Source organism: Macaca mulatta, chromosome 1, assembly GCF_049350105.2.
Source record: "Macaca mulatta isolate MMU2019108-1 chromosome 1, T2T-MMU8v2.0, whole genome shotgun sequence".
NCBI classification, from domain to species: Eukaryota; Metazoa; Chordata; class Mammalia; order Primates; family Cercopithecidae; genus Macaca; species Macaca mulatta.
In genome coordinates this window covers 239,752,759-239,769,871 of record NC_133406.1, presented here as the reverse complement: position 1 = coordinate 239,769,871, position 17,113 = coordinate 239,752,759, and the positions used below count along the sequence as shown (strand labels likewise).

Sequence of the window (17,113 nt, the reverse complement as noted above, 5' to 3'; positions counted from 1 at the left end):
GGTGGTAGGAGTGGAGGGAGCAGGCAGGCAGCAGGGCTGCCCAGGGCTAGGAGGCTGAGCTGCCCTGGGCGAGCCCCAGAGCCCACCCAGGGCTATACCCAGTCTGGCTGCGAGCAGGACCCACCCTCCCCCGGACACAGTGGAGGACCCCGTGTATGTGGTCTTCACAGCCTGAGCACCTGTCTCATGCCAGGCGTGTGAGATTGTTGGTGAATTAACAAAAGCCCTGCTCTCAGGGGGCTCCCATCCCAGCACATACACAGTCACATCTGGGGTCCAGCCTGGACCCCCCATGCAGTTGGAGAGGGTCTCAGAGCTGGGTCTGAGAACAGCAACTTCCAGCCACCACACCCCACCCCTCCCCAGCTGCCCTGGGCTCCGGCTTCTTGCACCTGAGGCTGTCTGTGCAGGGCTCCCAGCTGGTGCCCCTCTCCCCTGAAGCTCAGGGGTCAGTGCAGCCTGGCATCCTCATGGGGCCTGTTATGCGGGTTCTGGTCTCTCTGTGACCACAGACCCGCCAAGCCCACCAGCTAGTCAATGTGGAGCCAGCACAGCAGGAGCCCGACCTGCTAGGGCCCTCAGAACGAGGATCGTGGCCCCTGAGGCCTTCACACAGGATCTGTGCTGAGAGAAAGCTGATGTGGACGGCGGCACCACGGCCACGGCAGAGGCACCATCCCTCCACCCTTACTCACGTAGGGATCCGCTCTTCTCTCACACTGGGCCCTGCTGGCACATTCCAGATGTGGGGGACGGGCTGGAGCCCAAGGCCTGCGTGCTGGGCCCTGGCTCTGCACCCGGCTCCCAGTGTCTCCCTGGCCCAATGTCAGAGAGGGTGCCACAGCAGTGCTTCGGGGGCTCCTGCCATAAGGGTTGAGGGCTGAGGACCACCTAGGCCCACGTGCACCCAGCAGGCGGCCGCTGCATCCTCTGATCCCCTCCACAACCCAGGCCAGGTCCAGGCTGCAGGCCGGCAGCATTGGCAGGGGGAGGACAGGGAAGAATTGGCCGAGTGCATTCACTGGGACAGACCGTCCCGCTTCCTTGAGGCTCTGGAGAATTCTATTGCTTCCCTTTGCCTAGCCTCAAGGTGCTGGGGCTTCTGCATCATTTATAGAGGAATTGGCTGGGATGTGCTGGGCCTAGCACTGTCTCCGGTGTGTGTGTCAGCACTCTGGTGACATGGCAGGTGAGGACCACGGCACCACCCCTGCGATCTGGCAGTCAGAGCCCACCTGTGTGTGTTTGCAGGAGTATCCCTGACCACACACCATGGGAGGGCAGGGAAGGGTCCCTCGGGTCCCACCCCTTTGTTCTTTCAGTGGTAAAGGTTCAGGTCGGTGGACAGACTGGACAGGTCGGTGGACAGACTGGACTTGGAAACACCTTCTTATGTCCTCAAAACGACGTGGCGCGCAGCCAGCTCACGGCACCCAAAGGCGCGGGCAGGTTCCAGCGCAGCAGCTCCTCCTGTCTGACCAGGAGCAGGTGCGTTCCTGAGGTCCTGGCTGCTTCTGCAGGAGCATCTGAGGGAGCGCAGCTGATTTACCACAACCCCTGACCTCCTGGGTTAGCCTTTCCGTCCAACAGCACCAGGACTGAGCCCTGGCACTGGGCAGGCCGCCTTGGCTGGGGATCATGTGTGCCTGGGTCTGTGCGGTGCAGGTGCCCGCAGGCCCTGGGTCTGTGTTGCGCACCGGCCTTGGAGGGCAGTGCACATCCTGTCTGCACCGTTGTCCCTGTGGCCATGGGAGGGTCTGTCTGTGCTGTGTGTGTCGTGCGCGTGAGTCTGGAGCTGCTGCGCCACACACAGGCATGCAGGGTGTGGGCACACCTGTGCTTCTGAGCACGCGTGCCCTTGCTGGAGGCCAGGCAGACACACAGCTGTGCATCCTTGGCCCGAGGTCAGCTGTGCCACACCTGCGGGCTGCAGGATCTTTTCTGCGTATCTCCCTCCATCACCAGAAGTAAACTCAGGACTGAGGCTGACGGGCTGGCCTGAGCGCTGCTCACCTGCACCTCCTGGCTGCACCTGTGGCCCTGGACTCGGCTTCCCCATCTCTCTCCTCCCCACCCCACCTCTGGGTCCTCTCTGGCTGGGGCTGTACCACATCTGGGCTCAATCAATGGTTGACTGATTGATGAGGGGATGGATGAGAGGCAATCTAACAGAAATGCTGGGGAGCCTGGGCAGGCACTCCCGGATGGAGGAGGCGGCGTGCGGGCTGGGGCAGCGGCCCCTGGCGCCCCCACACTCCCCCAGGACGTCTGGGGTCACCGTCTGCTCCGCAGCCCCAGGGTTATTTATGACCTCCTCCCTCTGGCGGGAGGCAGCGGCTCCAGCCTCAGCCCAGCGGCGGAGGGGCCCCAGCAGGGGGACCCGGAGCAGCGACAGAGGCACCAAGGCCCAGGCAGGCGGGGCTCGGTGGGCAGGAGGAGGGGCAGTGGAGTCCACACCGCCACGTCCCTGCCTTGCTCGGGATGATTCTAGCAACAAAACTCCGTTCTTCTGGCCTCTGCCGCCGGCCTGAGGAGTGCAGGGGAGAGTGGGACCCAGGTGTCCCAGACCAAGACAGGTGTGTGAGTGGACACGGGACACAGGTGTGCGAGTGGAGGACACAGGACAGGTGTGAGCAAGAGGACACATCACACAGATGTGCAAGCAGACACAGGACACGCAACACAGGTGCGCAAGTGAAGAAGGGACAGGTGTGAGCCAGCGGACATAGGTGAGTGAGTGGACGCATCACACGAGTGCATGAGCAGACACGGGACACAGGTGCATGAGTGAACTCGGGACAGGTGTGAACCAGTGGACACGAGACACAGCTGTGAGCAAGTGGATACAGCACATGTGTGAGTGGGCGCGGACAGTACATGTGTGAGCGAGTGGACACAACACAGATGTGAGAGTGGACACGAGATACAGGTGTGGGAGTGGACACAGTGTGCTAGTGGACACGGGTGGGAGTGGACACAGAACAGGTGTGAGCATGGACACGGACACGGGTGTGGGCATGGGACACAGGTGTGTGTGAGTGGACACAGGATATGAGTGTGTGAGTGGACAGGACCAAGGAAGGGGCACAGCCCCACGGAGAAGGATGATGCTGGGGGTGAAGAGGCCTGGTCATGTGGGAAAGTGGCCTCCGAACAGGTACCTGTTTCCCAGGAAGACAAGGAGGTGGTGGGGAGGCCTCCTCACCCAGCCCCTGGAGGGGCCTCCAGAACATCAGGGAGTGGACGGTGAGGATGGGGGGCGCCTCCAGCTTTGAACCCAGTCAGGGTCTTTTCGGGGAGACACCCTGGTCCTCCAGAGACAGGTGGAGCCAGACTGTGGGCTGGAGGTTAGGCTGCAGGGCCCGGGTGGGCTCCCACACCCAGCCAGAAACCCAGGGCCAGCCCCAGGCCCCTCCTTAACCGCACTGCGGGCCTGAGCATGGTGAGACACTGGTGAACAGGGGAGGGCTCTTGGAAGGGAAAGCAGGCCCCTCTGCTGGCCCAGGTCAGAGGAGAGCCTGGCCCAAGGGCCTCAGACCCAGAGAGGCACTGCCATGCGGACCTGCGCCCCCCCAGCCTCCCTCCCCAAATCGCTGTGTGAGCATCAGGGAGTCAGGTGCAGGCGAAGCTAGAAGGAGGGTGAGGTGCAGGTGAATCTAGTAGCCCGCACAGGGGCAGTAGGGTCAGCGCTGCGGACAGTGGGCACTCACGGTCAGTCCACATGGCCTCCAGCTGGCCCCAGGAGTGGACTTTCCACATGGCATCGGACCTGAGAGAAGACACAGACTTCAGGGGAGGAAGACACAGTAACTCGCTGACAGCCACGTCTGGGGTCAGGGATGCAGAGAGGTTGACAGCACCAAGGGTGGCCATGTAAGGAAGGGTCACTCACAGCCACACCCACACTCCCACCTGGCCCCTCAGACCCCAAAAGACCAAGGAGCCCCCACAGAAAGGGGCCAGGATGGGAGGGGAGGCTTCTGGGCATGCTCCTTGCCTGAGCAGAGCACCACTGGCCCAGATCTCGCTCGGCGGGTGGGCTGGGGGGCCAGCAGAAGCCTCTGGTGAGATAAGGTGAGGGAGCCCAGCGTGGTCACCCGGGGTCAGGTTTACGCTCAGGGGGGCTGATCTGGGAGGAGGTGGTGGTGTGGGAGGGCGTGCACCCTGCCAGCCCCTGTCCCCCACCCCCGCCCTGACTAACGCCTTCCTGCTGGGGGCTGTGGGGCGACAGGAAGCTCTTGCCCCACCCCATGGCCCTGGCGCCGTCCTGGCGTGAGACACTGCGCATTTGAAACAGCTGTGTGACTTCAGGAGCGTTACTGGACCTTTCTGTCTCAGCGTCCTCACCTGCAAAAGACTAAAAAGGAACTCGGTGGCTCAGGCGAACTCACTCCTGTCAAGTGCATAGGAAGGGGCAGGAACGCGCGGGGAGGTGCTGCCCTGTCACTCACAGAACACTTTGCCCAGGCCGCACACTACGAATCCACAGCCTCTTTCCCTGCAGGTGCAGAGACCACCACGCCCTCCAGGACACCAACGCCCACCATCAGATTCGCTGTGCAAAGCCCCAGAGCCGCGGGCGCAGGCTCACACCGCGGCGAGCAGCCCCCGGCTCCCTCCCTCCGAGAGGAGCCCGGTCCGCGACCGGCCCAGCCCATCCCAGTCCCGCGCGGAGTCCCGGATTCCAGCCGCTCCCAGTGACTCGGTACTCGGGATAGCGCCGGGGGCCGCAGCCCTGTCCCGCTGCCGCCGCCGGATGCCCCGAGTCGGCCGTCACGCACCCCCCGCGGGAGCCCGCGCCGCCCGCCGCGCCGGGGCCGTTTAAATGGGCCAAGTTGTGGCGGCGGCGGCGGCGGCGGAGTCTCCCAAGTCCCCGCCGGGCGGGCGCGCGCCAGTGGACGCGGGTGCACGGCTGACGCGGCCCGGGCGGCGGGGCGGGGGCTTGGGACCCCCGGGCGGGGCGGGGACTCCGCGGCTCCTGGCTGCCGGGCTCGGCCTGGAGGGTGGGTCGGCGAGCCGGGCGCGGGTCTTCCCCGGGCGCGGGCGCAGGTGGCCGGGGCGCGGGACTCCGGACGCCCCGCGGAGCCCCAAGGCCCGGGAGCTGCGGCGCTCGGCGAGTTGATCCGGGATCGGTAGCGGCTCCGGCAGCTCCATGTCTCGGGCCGCCGAGGCCCCGCCGGCCGTCTGGGCAGCAGTCCGGGGAGGCCTGGCGGGCGGCGCGGAGGCGGCGGCTGCAGGCGCCGGGGCGCAGTAGCGGACGGGGTGGGCGCGCGGCCAGGCGCCTCCCCGGCCCCCGCGACCCAACTCCGCCCGGGCCGGAGTAAGTTGCTGCCGCCGGCGGAGAGCGGGACTGCGAAGCCACCGGGACGCCATGCCGGCGGTCAAGAAGGAGTTCCCGGGCCGCGAGGACCTGGCCCTGGCTCTGGCCACGTTCCACCCGACCCTGGCCGCGCTGCCGCTGCCGCCGCTGCCGGGCTACCTGGCGCCACTGCCCGCGGCGGCGGCCCTCCCCCCGGCCGCCTCTTTGCCCGCCTCGGCCGCCGGCTACGAGGCTCTGCTGGCCCCGCCGCTCCGCCCCCCGCGCGCCTACCTCAGCCTGCACGACGCCGCCCCGCACTTGCACCTGCCCAGGGACCCGCTGGCCCTCGAGCGCTTCTCGGCCACCGCGGCCGCGGCCCCGGATTTCCAGCCGCTGCTGGACAACGGCGAGCCGTGCATCGAGGTGGAGTGCGGCGCCAACCGCGCGCTGCTCTACGTGCGCAAACTCTGCCAGGGCAGCAAGGGCCCGTCCATCCGCCACCGCGGCGAGTGGCTCACGCCCAACGAGTTCCAGTTCGTCAGCGGCCGCGAGACGGCCAAGGACTGGAAGCGCAGCATCCGCCACAAAGGTGCCGCCGCCCCTCCCTTCGCTGCCTGGACCCGCGGGCCCCGACCCCACCCCAACCCGACTCTGACACCCGTGGGGGCGCAGGCCGCCGCCGTCCCTCCCTTCGCTCCCCGGGGACCTGCGGGCCCCGACCCCACCCCCTACCCGACTCTGACACCCGGGGGCCTCCGGCTCGGCCGAGGGGGCGCTGCAGCTCCAGGGCTGTGCGGGGACACACCCGCCGCGCGCGGAGGCCTCGGTGGACCCGGGCAGAGCGCCCCCCCGCTGCACCTCCCTCCAGCTTGGGCCACAGCGCTTGGGGCTCGCGGGCCGCAAGGCTCCTGGGCCTGAAGGCCCAAAACAAGTTTACGGGAACTCGAGAGAGCCGGCAGGAGGCGGGTTGGGAGGGCGCGGAGCCCCGGGCTGGGGGGCGTGGAGGGGCGCACGTGCGGCGGGGTGCGAGCGCGCGGCGCGGGAGGCTGCGGGGCGGGGCGGGGGCGCGCGCGGAGCCCGAGCGGCGGTGCCAGGACGCGCGGCCTGTTTTGGCGCCTGCGGGCGCCTGGCCCCAAGGGTGCGACGCGGGGGCGCCTGAGCCGGGACACGGGGCGAGGTGAGCGCCAGGCGCCGCGAGGAGTTAAAAAGTTCGGGACCTGAGTGGTGCGTGGCTCCGCGGTGGCCGCCGCCTCCTACCGCGCAGGCCGAGGGTCCCGACGGCGCCGCTCACCGCTCCGGGACGCAGCCTTTCTGGGCCCGGCCTGCGGCTCCCTCGGGACCGGGGAAAGGGTGGAGCGCGGGAGGAGGGGCGCCGGGTGGGGACGCCCAGGCCCTTCGTCGGGGGAGGGCGCTGCTCCCGGGCTGGAGTTGCAGAGCCCAGCAGATCCCTGCCGCGTTCGCGAGGGTGGGGCGGGAAGCGGGCTGGGAAGTCAGGCCGAGGTGGGTGTGGGGGGTCGGGGGTATTTCGCCCAGAAGACGGGAAGAGGGGACTGGCCCTGCCGCCGACTGCGCCCAGAAGCGTGCCGCGCTCTCACAGGGTCTGCCTCGCCTCTGCTCGCAGGGAAGAGTCTGAAGACGCTTATGTCCAAGGGGATCCTGCAGGTGCATCCTCCGATCTGCGACTGCCCGGGCTGCCGAATATCCTCCCCCGTGGTGAGATGCGGGGCTCGGTTGGGGCTGGGAGTTACTCCCCCTGCGGAGCTTGTCCCTGCGGTTTTCAGGATCGAGAGTCCTCACTTCACCCCTGTGGGTGTGCTGGAGGGAGCCTTCGCAGGGCGGAGGGAAGGGGCTTTACTTCGTGTTCTCCCAGCCCTTGTACCTGGACAGGGGGAGGAGTCGTTGGGCACCCGAGCCCCCTCCCAGTGTGGAGACAGGGGGTTCGTGCCTGTCCTAGAGCCTCCCCTTGGGTGCCTTGGAGCTGCTTCTCCTCGAGTCCTGGGTCAGGGTCTTCTCTCTGGGAGGAGTAATTCAACGTGGGCCTGGCACTGTGCCCTGTCACATTTTGGGGGTCACTGTGTTCTCTGGCCCAGCTGGTGAGATGTGATTCTGGGTATGACAGCATTTTGGGGAGCTACAGGCTTGGGTGTGAGTGACTTGTCTCTGGGGTGCTGAAGGCCAGGGTGCAAGGGCCGGGATGTCAAAGTGTGTCTTAGGGACACAGAGGCTAGCCAGGGACTGTCTTTCCAGTGTGGACCTTTGGTGTCCAGAGAACTGGAGCCGGAGGCTAGTTCAAGGCCCCAACCCAGGGTAGACAGCTATGGACACCCTCACTGAGGGAGCAGGCAGGAGAGACTGGGATGCTGGGAGCTCCCTTCTGCTCAGGGAGGCACCTGCACCCCCCACCCAGCCTCCAGCCTCCAGCCTCCAGCCCCCTAGTTGGGCAGCAAGGGTTGGAGGATTGATGTGAAAACGAAGATTGCCTGTTGGGAAGGACCAATTTGGAGCCAACTAGGGCCATGGCTGCTGGGGGTAGGGGCTGCAATTCCTGGTGCACGCGGGAGCCCCTTCTTCCAGGAAGGGGTAGGAGAGGCACAGGTGCAAAGTGGGCCTGAGTGGCGGCCTCTGCTTGCCTGCTTCGGGCCTGAGAGGATGGGGGAGGGGATACCCCAGGGGCCTGTGAGCTTCGAGTGCTTGGTAGCCGCGAGTGCTTGGTAGCCTGGGCGCTGGGAGGCTGCAGACAACCTGTGAAGACAGCTGGTCCCTCAGACATACAGCATTTGGGCAGGGGAAGGGGACACAGCTGCACTTCACCCACGTGCCCACCTGACACACAGTCCGACACGGATCTGCACGCACAGGCAGGCAGCTCACAGAGTTCCCAGGCAAGTGTGCAGACAGCTGGCAGCCCCCTGCCTGCTGTCACAGACCTACCCAGGGCAAGAGGCCCAGTTCCCTCCTTTCAAGCAGCTGGTGCTGGAGAGGGCTCCTCTGGGCAGCCCACTGGCTAGCCTTGGGTCTCTGGATGGGAGCGGCCCCCTTGAGGCTTCCCACAGGAGCGGGGAGCAGGCAGCCTGAGCCCAGCATCAGTCTCTTCTGACACTGCTTCAGTGGACGTGCATCTCTTCCCAACCCAGGGCCACAGCCAGGAGATGCCCCCCCACCTGGGGCTCCCAGGTTCCTGCCCTGCATGAGGGATGGCTCAGATCCAGGCCTGCCTCTGCCAGTCCCTCCCAGGCCTGTCCCACACCATTCCCCTAGGAAGCAGCTCCAGGGGCCCCTTCTTTCCAACCCCCACGTTTCTCACTCAGAGGCTGTCTCCCCCAAGCCGCATGCCAGGTCCACGGGTATGTGTACCTCATGGTCACGGAAACTCCAGGGCAGAATATGAGTATGTATGTGCCTTGGGGACCCTGCACAGGGGCCCTGCAGGCCAAGCACCTCCCAAGAGGAGGTGCTGTCAGAGGCTGAGTTTTCAGATCTGTGTGCTGTGGAACTGGGGTGGGCTGGCCGAGGTCTGTAGTGTGGAGGAGGTATGTTCTGTCCTTGGGCAGGGCGGGTGCCAGGGAAGCTGTCCTGCTCCTCAGCACCCCCATCAGCCACCCCAGACCTGCCCTCCAGGTGCCTTGGGGTGTGGCTGGGGTGCCAGTGTGTCCCCACGCCCGACTCTGTGCATCACGGGGCTGAGGCTGGCATACAGCCTGGGCTCCATTCCCAGCCAGCCGGCCCTGGCCTCCTTCCAAAGGGCAGTGTTCTGGTCCTTGCTTCCCTCTCTTCCCATTCCACAGACAAGAAGCAGAGAGAAAAGCATTGTGTCTTCTTCTCAAAAGAAAGGAGGTGGGAGGCCGGGCGCGGTGGCTCACGCCTGTAATCTCAGCACTTCGGGAGGCAGAGGCGGGCGGATCATGAGGTCAGGAGATCGAGACCATCCTGGCTAACACGGTGAAACCCCGTCTCTACTAAAAATACAAAAAACTAGCCGGGCGAGGTGGTGATGCCTGTAGTCCCAGCTACTCAGGAGACTGAGGCAGGAGAATGGCGGGAACCCGGGGGGCGGAGCTTGCAGTGAGCCGAGATCGCACCACTGCACTCCAGCCTGGGCGACAGAGCGAGACTCCGTCTCAAAAAGAAAAAAAGAAGAATGGAGGTGGGAGAGGAGAGGCTGTCAGAGCCCCTAAGCCCTGGTGCTTGGGCTACAGAAAGGCAGAGCTGAGACTTTCCAGCACAGCACACTCCGGACAGGCTGTGGCTGCTGAAGTGAGCCCCGAGCTCCAGCTGACACGCGGAGGCCTGGGCAGACAGGCACTGCACCTACGGCCTTGGCCGCACGCTGTGGTCATTGGTGTTGGGGGCAGCCCGGGGCCAGGGCAGGGTCTCAGCAGGGGCCTTGGACCCCATGCCCCACCCCCTGCCCAGCAGTGCTGGGTTTTCCCACTGAGCTGTTGTGGAGAGAAAGGAGGGGACTCAGCGCAGGCCCAGTGGCCGGTGAGGGGGACGGGGGCTTCCGCCTGGGTTGGGGGATGCTCCAGCTTCCAGACCCTTGAGGAGGGGGCACTGTCCAAACTGAGCTGGTGCTGGGGCTGTGTGTTTGAAGGTGATGGTGGTTCTAGGTCTGAGGAGGACACCCTCCTAACACCTTCATCCCCAAGCTCCAGGCTGCGTTTTGGCATTGGGAGGGAGGAAGTCCAAGGAGGCCCCGGTGACTGAACGGAGGAGAGGGAGTCCGTTAGATGCTCTCAAGGGCTCTGCCACCTCCTGAAGCCAGCAGCCTGTTACTACATTTTAAAAAGCCTCCCGCCCACTGGAAAATCATCAATAACTTTCCTTTTTCCCCTGGGGGTGGCAGGACCTAAAAACACTGGAGGAGTCCGGAAGTGCCTGGGGCTGGGCCAGAGTGAGCGTGCTGTGCAGGGTGGTACAAGCGTGTCCGCCGCGTGTGTGCGTGAGCTTGGGGCTCAGCTGTGCTCTGCAGGGACCACACCGGGCACGTCTGTGCTCCCACCCGAGGCACCCACCGCTCCACACGCTCGTTCCATGGGTGCAAGGGAGATGGGAAGAAGAAGCCATGTGAAAGATGCCAGGCAGGGCTGGTGGAACAGAGGACCTGGGCTGGTCAGGGCTCCTCGTCTGGTGACCTGTGAGCCCCAGGCCTGCAGTCTGTGAGGGTTCAGCTCAGACAGTTGCCAGTTGCCTTGCGCCCGGCTGCAGCTGCCCCTGAGCTGGGCTGTGCGTGGCGCTGATGAAACAGAAAAGGGCATTCGCTTGTCAACATTGGCGTCGGTGGCAGGGTGTGGTGGGGCAGAAGGTTCACAAAATATGGGTGGGACTGGCAGCCAGATACACGGAGGTAACATGTGCACTTGAGTGCACGCCCACTAGAACCAGCCCCAGGCCACAAACAGATCCCAGGAGACACGCGGGGGCCCTAAGAAGGGAGCTGGGAGTGAGGGGCACACAAGCCCGGGACGGGGGCCCCGACTCGCCCTGGAGTTGGCCAGGGCCCTCCAGCATTCTCAAGGGCTGTGGTGGGGTGGGCAGAGGAGGGCTGAGCCAGTGGGCGTCGTCTGTAGGGGGATGCCCAACTGAGGCCTCATCTCTCAGCTCTCCTCTGGGTCTCTGGCCAGCTGTGGCTCCTGCTGGCCCCAGGCCCATCCTGGAGGTGGGTGGAGGGAGGATGGCTGCTCCGAGGGCACCTCCGCTGTGCCTGGGGCTGGGCCTGGGGTGAGAGGCCAGGGCAGACCCCCGGGAGACGCAACAGCCCGGTCCAGCCTCACCTTCCTGTCCTCCTGCCCCACCAGAACCGGGGGCGGCTGGCAGACAAGAGGACAGTCGCCCTGCCTGCTGCCCGGAGCCTGAAGAAGGAGCGGACTCCCAGCTTCTCTGCCAGCGATGGTGACAGCGACGGGAGTGGTCCCACCTGTGGGCGGCGGCCAGGCTTGAAGCAGGAGGATGGCCCGCACATCCGTATCATGAAGAGAAGGTACTTGGACCAGGGCCGGACAGGAAGGCACAAGGCTCAGATGGGGTTGGAGCTTCCGGCCTTCAGCTGCTCAGATGAGAGCGTCCACACTGGCCTCCCACACTTCCCTCGGATGCTAGTCTTTTTGGGGTCCTGTGTGGGTCACTGGCAGGAGCTGTTTCTTCATCTGCCCCGTCTGGTGTCCCCTCCCACCTCTGCTCTGCGGCGCTCACTTGCAGGAGGCAGGTTGGTAGCAGTTGGGACCCAGAGGTCTACACCTGCCTGGGCCGACGCTCCAGCTACCCCTGCTGACCGGGTCCCAGTCTGGCCAGAGCAGCTCCAGCAACAAGGAGCTCCATTCAGGCTCATGACTGACTGTGCGGAAGCAGCCTCGGCCCCTACCTGCTGTAGAACGCCAGGGCTCCTCTGAGTACAACAAGACGGAGGGAGAAGGGGCCTCGGTTCTGTCTCCTGACGTCTGTGTCTGCTGAGGCAGGAACTGGTCCATGGGCCTCTCCTGGCAGGAGACCCCAGCACGTTGAGCCAGCAGCAGATGGTGCTGGGCACAGCAGCCGCCCTCGTTCACTGCCCAGGGCTGTGGCCCAGCAGGGCACTGACCCGAGACAGGTCTGCTGTCCTGAGGCTGGGGTCAGGGGCCTCCAGAGCAACATGGACCTTCTGCTTCCCTTCCTGCAGAGTCCACACCCACTGGGACCTGAACATCTCTTTCCGAGAGACGTCCTGCAGGTAGGAGCCGTGCTGTGCGTGTAAGAGGGGGCCGTGACTCCCCTCCCTCCCTCCCTCCCACCCCTGCCTGTGGCCTGCTGGCTGCTGTCCCCCGTCTCAGACAGCGTGAGATGATGCTGGCTGAGCGTCTGCCAGGTTTGACGTGTGCTGCAAGGTTGTCCCCCAGCCCGGGAGGCAGACAGTGTCGCACCCAGTTGAGACTGAGGGACCCCAGGCCCAGTCAGAGGTAGATGTCGGCAGCAGCACAGGTGTGAGTTCTGGGTAGCCCGGCCCTAGAGTTGGCGTGCACTTCCTCCCATGTGAGACTGGCCATTTGAGCCCAAAAATGAGGCTGTCACCTCCCCCTTCCCACCCTGCTACAGACCCACCAGGAGGTGAGAATGGTGTGTGAGTGGGGCCTTGAAGATGTGTAGGAGCTCACTAAGGCGAGGGGATGTCTGCAGAGAGTGGAGGAACAGGGAAGGCCGTGTAGGAGGGAGGAGGAGTGAACCTGGCAGCTGTGGCTCAGTTGGATGCTGAAGGCTCGTGGATGCTGGGCCTGTGGGCGCTGTCCTCTAGGCAGGGAGCCCCTGGAAGTTCTTGTGCGGGGCAATGACCAGGTGTGCGTTTGGAGAAGGTCCCTCCGGAGGCCCTCCTGGCAGACGGGGGATTGGATTCAGGCTGTGGAAGCAGGACAGTAGCGGGTGCGATTCCAGGATGTGGGAAGGAGATGAAAATGAAGAGCCCCAGGGAAGAGGTCAAGGCAGTTGGGGGACCCGAGTTCCTGGCTCCAGGGGGAAGCGGGTGGTCAGTCTGTGAACAGAGCCCAGCTGTGGATTCTGTCAGTGGGGTCAGGTCTTACCCTGCGGCTTCCAGGGCAGCAAGGCAGGAAGGGGGTGTCCGCCGCAAAGCCAGCTTCCCGGGGCCAGAGCCGTGAGGGCCCAGGGGACCTGCAGGTCCTGGCTCCACGCCAGATGTGTTATTTATGTCTCTGAGGATGTCTGAATCTCAGAGCCGAATTACAATAAAAACATCTTTAAACTTATTTCCACCTCATTTTGGGGTTGCCAGCTCAACTGATCATTTTTATGAACTGTCATGAACATTGATGACATTTTATGAGCCTTTTACTTGGGACACTACAGATAAATTTGTCAGTGAGGCCTGCAGGGAAACCAGCCGCGGTTCCCCCCGCTCCAGTAACGGCTCCTCCTGCCTGCAGCCCCTCCTCTGTCCACCTGGCCTCGGGAATGCAGTGACCCTCAGCAGCACTGACGGCTGGCAGCCTGGGGTGCCCTAGGAAGACGCCAGGTCTTCCATCCTGCATGGGCCCTAGAAGGGGCTAGAATGAGTTTTTGAATCTCCCAAGGGCGAGATTTCGGTCAGAGTGGAGGGCGTGCTGGGGTCCCCGAAGGAGAAAGCGCAGCACGTCTGAGTGGACTAAAGCCCCCGTCTGTGGACCTGACCCTGGTGTCTGGTCAGAGTGGGTGGTGGTCCCTGAACCCAGCGGCCACACTGGCCCCAGGCCGTGTCTGTGTTTCTTTCGGCCTGTCCCTGGGTCCGTCTGCCTTTGCGGGCTCCCACAGAACCTGTGCGGGCTCCCACAGGTGCCTCTGAGGCCAGGCCACCTCCATCTGTGTGTTCATTTGCTCCCATCCATTGGTCTCCACCCATCTGTCCGTCTGTCCTTCCATCCCTGTTCCTCTGTCTGGCTGGCTCTGCAGTGACCACCTGCCTTTTGGAGCCCGAAGAGCCCCAGGCCATCCTCCTCTGCCTCAGGAACCAGGGCTGGCAGATGCTCCTCAAGCCATTGTTTGCAGGCGGGGGCTTGGCCACTCTCTCCTGGGCCCCTGAGCTGGTGGAAAAATGGGCAAGGGCTGGACTGTGTGGTCATCACTGAGGGGCGGTGGCGGGAGGCCCCTGCCTGGGGAACTGGGGTCACACCTGCCAGGCTCTGGCCTCCCCCTCACTCTCTCCTTCCTGCACCTCCTGCCCTGGCCCTGACTGCGTCTCCCAGCTTCCCCACCTCCTGACCTGCGGCCCGGCCCCACCACAGAGACCCTCAGGGACTTTGTCCCTTGTGCGAAGGAGGGTGCAGAGGGCATTCTGTGGTTCGAGGACCATGATGTGCCCCGGGCCAGGTTCCTGCGTCTCCGCTCTGGCACGTCCAGGGCGTGTTTCTTTACATAAAACTGGCATAATTGGTTCACTGAGTGGCCAAGTGACCAGAACAGGTTATCAGGGGCTGGGCCAGGCCAGGCTGTGTCAGAGCCTCGGGAGTAAACTCCAAGGTAGAGACCAGGAGTGGGGAAGGCGGGTGGCACCCGGTTCCCCACCAGGTGCCCCTGCCCAGCCACAGCCCCTCCACCCAGCTGTCAGGCCCTCCCTCACTTTCCTTCTGGGCGCCAGGCTCAGCGCTCACAGCCAGCCCCCACCCTCTGGAGTCTCTGGGAAGCTAGTTCTCCTCCTGCAGGCGTCCCGGGGACACCAGAGGGGGGACCCCTGGGGAGAACTCCACGGCAGCTGTGGCTGCTGCCAGGCCAGCCCTCGGCCCACACCCCATGCTGAGGCCAGCAGTCCTCTCCTGACACCCCCGCATCGATTAGGATCATGGAAGGGATGAGACTCGCTGCCGATTAATCCCATAAAGTACTTACTCCCACCCAGCTGCCCTCCTGTGTGCCTGGGGGGGGCTTGCGTTCCCACTGGGGGCCGGTGGGGGTGGGGAGAGAGCCAGCATCTGGGTCTCCTGGAAGGCTTGAGAGCCCAGCCTGGGAGTCTTTGGTGCTCGGCTTAGGGGCAGCCCTGGATTAGCCCAGCTCCAGCCAGCCCAGGTCAGGGGGGCTGGGGGCTATTTAACGAGGTTTAGGGTTGGCTCCCAGGTCACTGCGCCGGGAGGCTGCTCCGTTACAGGTGGGCAGGGGCTGCGCTGCAGGAATGCTGCTTGGGGAGCGGCGCCTGGACCCTGAGCCCCTTCTCTGCTGACCTGGGGAGAGGCTCACGGAACCGGGAAGGGGTGGAGAGCCGTGCTCCACACAGATCCTCCCATTGCTCTCTGGAACTCTGTGGATGTGGGATTCGGCTGAATTAGCAAGAAGAGGAGAAACGAGGGAACAAAAGAGTTAAATGCATGTTGATTCCAAGCCCACACCTGCTTGGGGGACAGTGGGAGGTCGGAGCACACAGCCCTGGTGCCTGGTGCAAGCTGCATGTGTCTGCTGGTGCTCTGTGTGCGTGCATCAGCCACAGGACTGTGCTCTGGGCCTCAGTTTCCTCGTGTGCAGAAACCGGGGGTCAGGGAATGGTTGCAAGTTTTCACCGAAATTCATGACCAAGGGGCTGGCAGCTCGCATGTGGCTTGTCCTCTCCTGGGGCCTGTCCTGCGACTGCCCCTGTGCAGACCAGCCTCTTCCCGTGCGGGGTCCCTCTGCCGGGTGGGCCCCTCGACCCCCTTTGAGGCAGGGAGTGAGGTAACAGTGCGATTCCCTCCGGAGGGCGTGAAGGCAGAGCCGCTGGTGCTCCACACAGACGCTCCCTGGGGCAGCAGTGGGGTCCCAGTGCCAGGTTCTGTGTCGCTTTGGCTTGCTCCGTGGGTGTGCACACAGTGGCATCACAGGCCACATGCCGAGGTGTGGGCACAGCCACGCGGCACTCAGAGGTCGTCCCCACGATCACACGCAGAGCTAGGCACTCCCTGTGCCCAGGCTGGGCTCCAGCCTCTCGCAGCTGCCCACGGGGTCAGCCTTTCCCGCTCTCGTTCTGCAGCCAGGACGGCAACCTTCCCACCCTCATATCCAGCATCCACCGCAGCCGCCACCTCGTGATGCCCGAGCATCAGAGCCGCTGTGAATTCCAGAGAGGCAGCCTGGAGATCGGCCTGGGACCTGCAGGTGAGGAGCACAGGGGGCCTGAGGGCGGGGTCGGGGCTGTGGGGCCAGAGGACAGTGGCGTCTCCACTCAGCACCAGCAGCCTTGGCAGGCAGCCAGAGAGGCAGGAGGAGCGGCCTGTCCCCCGGGGCTGCATGTGATGGTAATTGTGTTAATCCCAGCCAGCGGGGCAGACAGGAGGCAGAGGCGGTGGCTCCGCTGTGGCTGCCTCCGCTGTGGCTGCCGCTGGGGTGGGCTTGGAGTGGCGGGGCCCTGCCACCCCCTCCTCACAGAGCAGACGTAGGCGTGGCCTCAGAGGTTCAGAAATGCACACCCTGGAGGAATGCACTCACTCCCACAGAACCATGCAGTGCACGCCTGACTGGTCCCGCCTCCTAGGGCTCCGGGAGGAAAGGGGATCCGGGAGGGAAGGGGTTCTGGGAGGGAAGGGATCCGGTGCCTGAGGGAGGTGCTGCTGCCTGGTCACAGTTTTCGGGGGATAAGGGGAACCCGGCACAGGACCTCAGAGGGAGGGGGCAGTTTGGGGACCCAGGCCCCCCTCAGAGGGCACTGCTGTAGAGAGGGGCACAGCAGAGCCTCAGCCCCAGGGCAGGCCGTGAAAGGAGGGGGTCACCCCTGAGGCCCTGTGGACCCCGGGCAGGGGTGTTCCCAGCAGGGCCTGCATCTCTTGGGAAGGTGGGGTGGGGGAGGCCGCCCCCATCTGTGTCCCCCATCCACGTTCTGTGCGCCTGGGAATGCCTTTGTGGGACTGGGTGGGGGCAGCTTCTGATGCCGCGTGGAGGACAGCTGAGAGGCGGTTGATAAAATCTAATTGCCCCATCGATTGGCAGAGCTGAGGGAGCCCCACAGTGATTGAGATATTCTGAGCCAGCAGGCCCTCCCTCTGTGCCCTCACACAGGGAGACCTCCTCAGGTACACGCATGCGCATGTGCAGGCATGTGTGTGTCTGCGGTCCTGTGGGGTGCACGTGATGGGGGCTGCCCGGCAGGTCTCACCCACGGAGTCAGGGCGTGTTCATGCACTTCCAGGCTCCTAGGCTCTACAGGGCCCGTGTGTCCTGTGACCCGTGTCCAGGTCTCCCACACACACTCCGTGTCAGGGCCTGGCCCGCTCCCTGGAGCTTCCTCTTGGAGGGGGTGTTCACCTCTTCTCCCTTCCTGTGACCCCAGGAACCACACATCTATGCTGTTCCCAGCCCGGGCCCTCCCGCTGAGCTGCACCTCCCTGGGCCCTGGACTGCGAG

At 64.7% G+C, this 17,113-nt stretch overlaps 1 protein-coding gene and 1 long non-coding RNA gene across 4 annotated transcripts in view; both read left to right on the top strand.

Annotated features, from left to right (window-relative positions):
* Positions 1 to 2,629: 2,629 nt before the first annotated feature.
* LOC114674604 (uncharacterized) lies at positions 2,630 to 3,871 on the top strand. The gene is made up of 3 exons (XR_013410342.1): positions 2,630 to 2,729; positions 3,173 to 3,246; positions 3,733 to 3,871. It is a non-coding gene; the product is annotated as an uncharacterized LOC114674604 (long non-coding RNA).
* A 980-nt stretch (positions 3,872 to 4,851) lies between these two features.
* The window catches only part of SAMD11 (sterile alpha motif domain containing 11), a 19,371-nt gene continuing 7,109 nt past the window's right edge, over positions 4,852 to 17,113 (top strand). For 2 of the 3 annotated variants that reach the window (XM_028841684.2, XM_028841680.2), the window contains exons 1-5: positions 4,852 to 5,888; positions 6,921 to 7,012; positions 11,095 to 11,276; positions 11,952 to 12,002; positions 15,747 to 15,871. In XM_028841684.2, coding sequence (XP_028697517.2) covers positions 5,372 to 5,888; positions 6,921 to 7,012; positions 11,095 to 11,276; positions 11,952 to 12,002; positions 15,747 to 15,871 — 967 coding nt within the window. In that variant the 5' untranslated portion in view covers positions 4,852 to 5,371. Of the gene's footprint in view, positions 5,889 to 6,920; positions 7,013 to 11,094; positions 11,277 to 11,951; positions 12,003 to 15,746; positions 15,910 to 17,113 lie in introns of all 3 variants that reach the window. The other variant, XM_077980668.1, reaches the window with a different exon arrangement.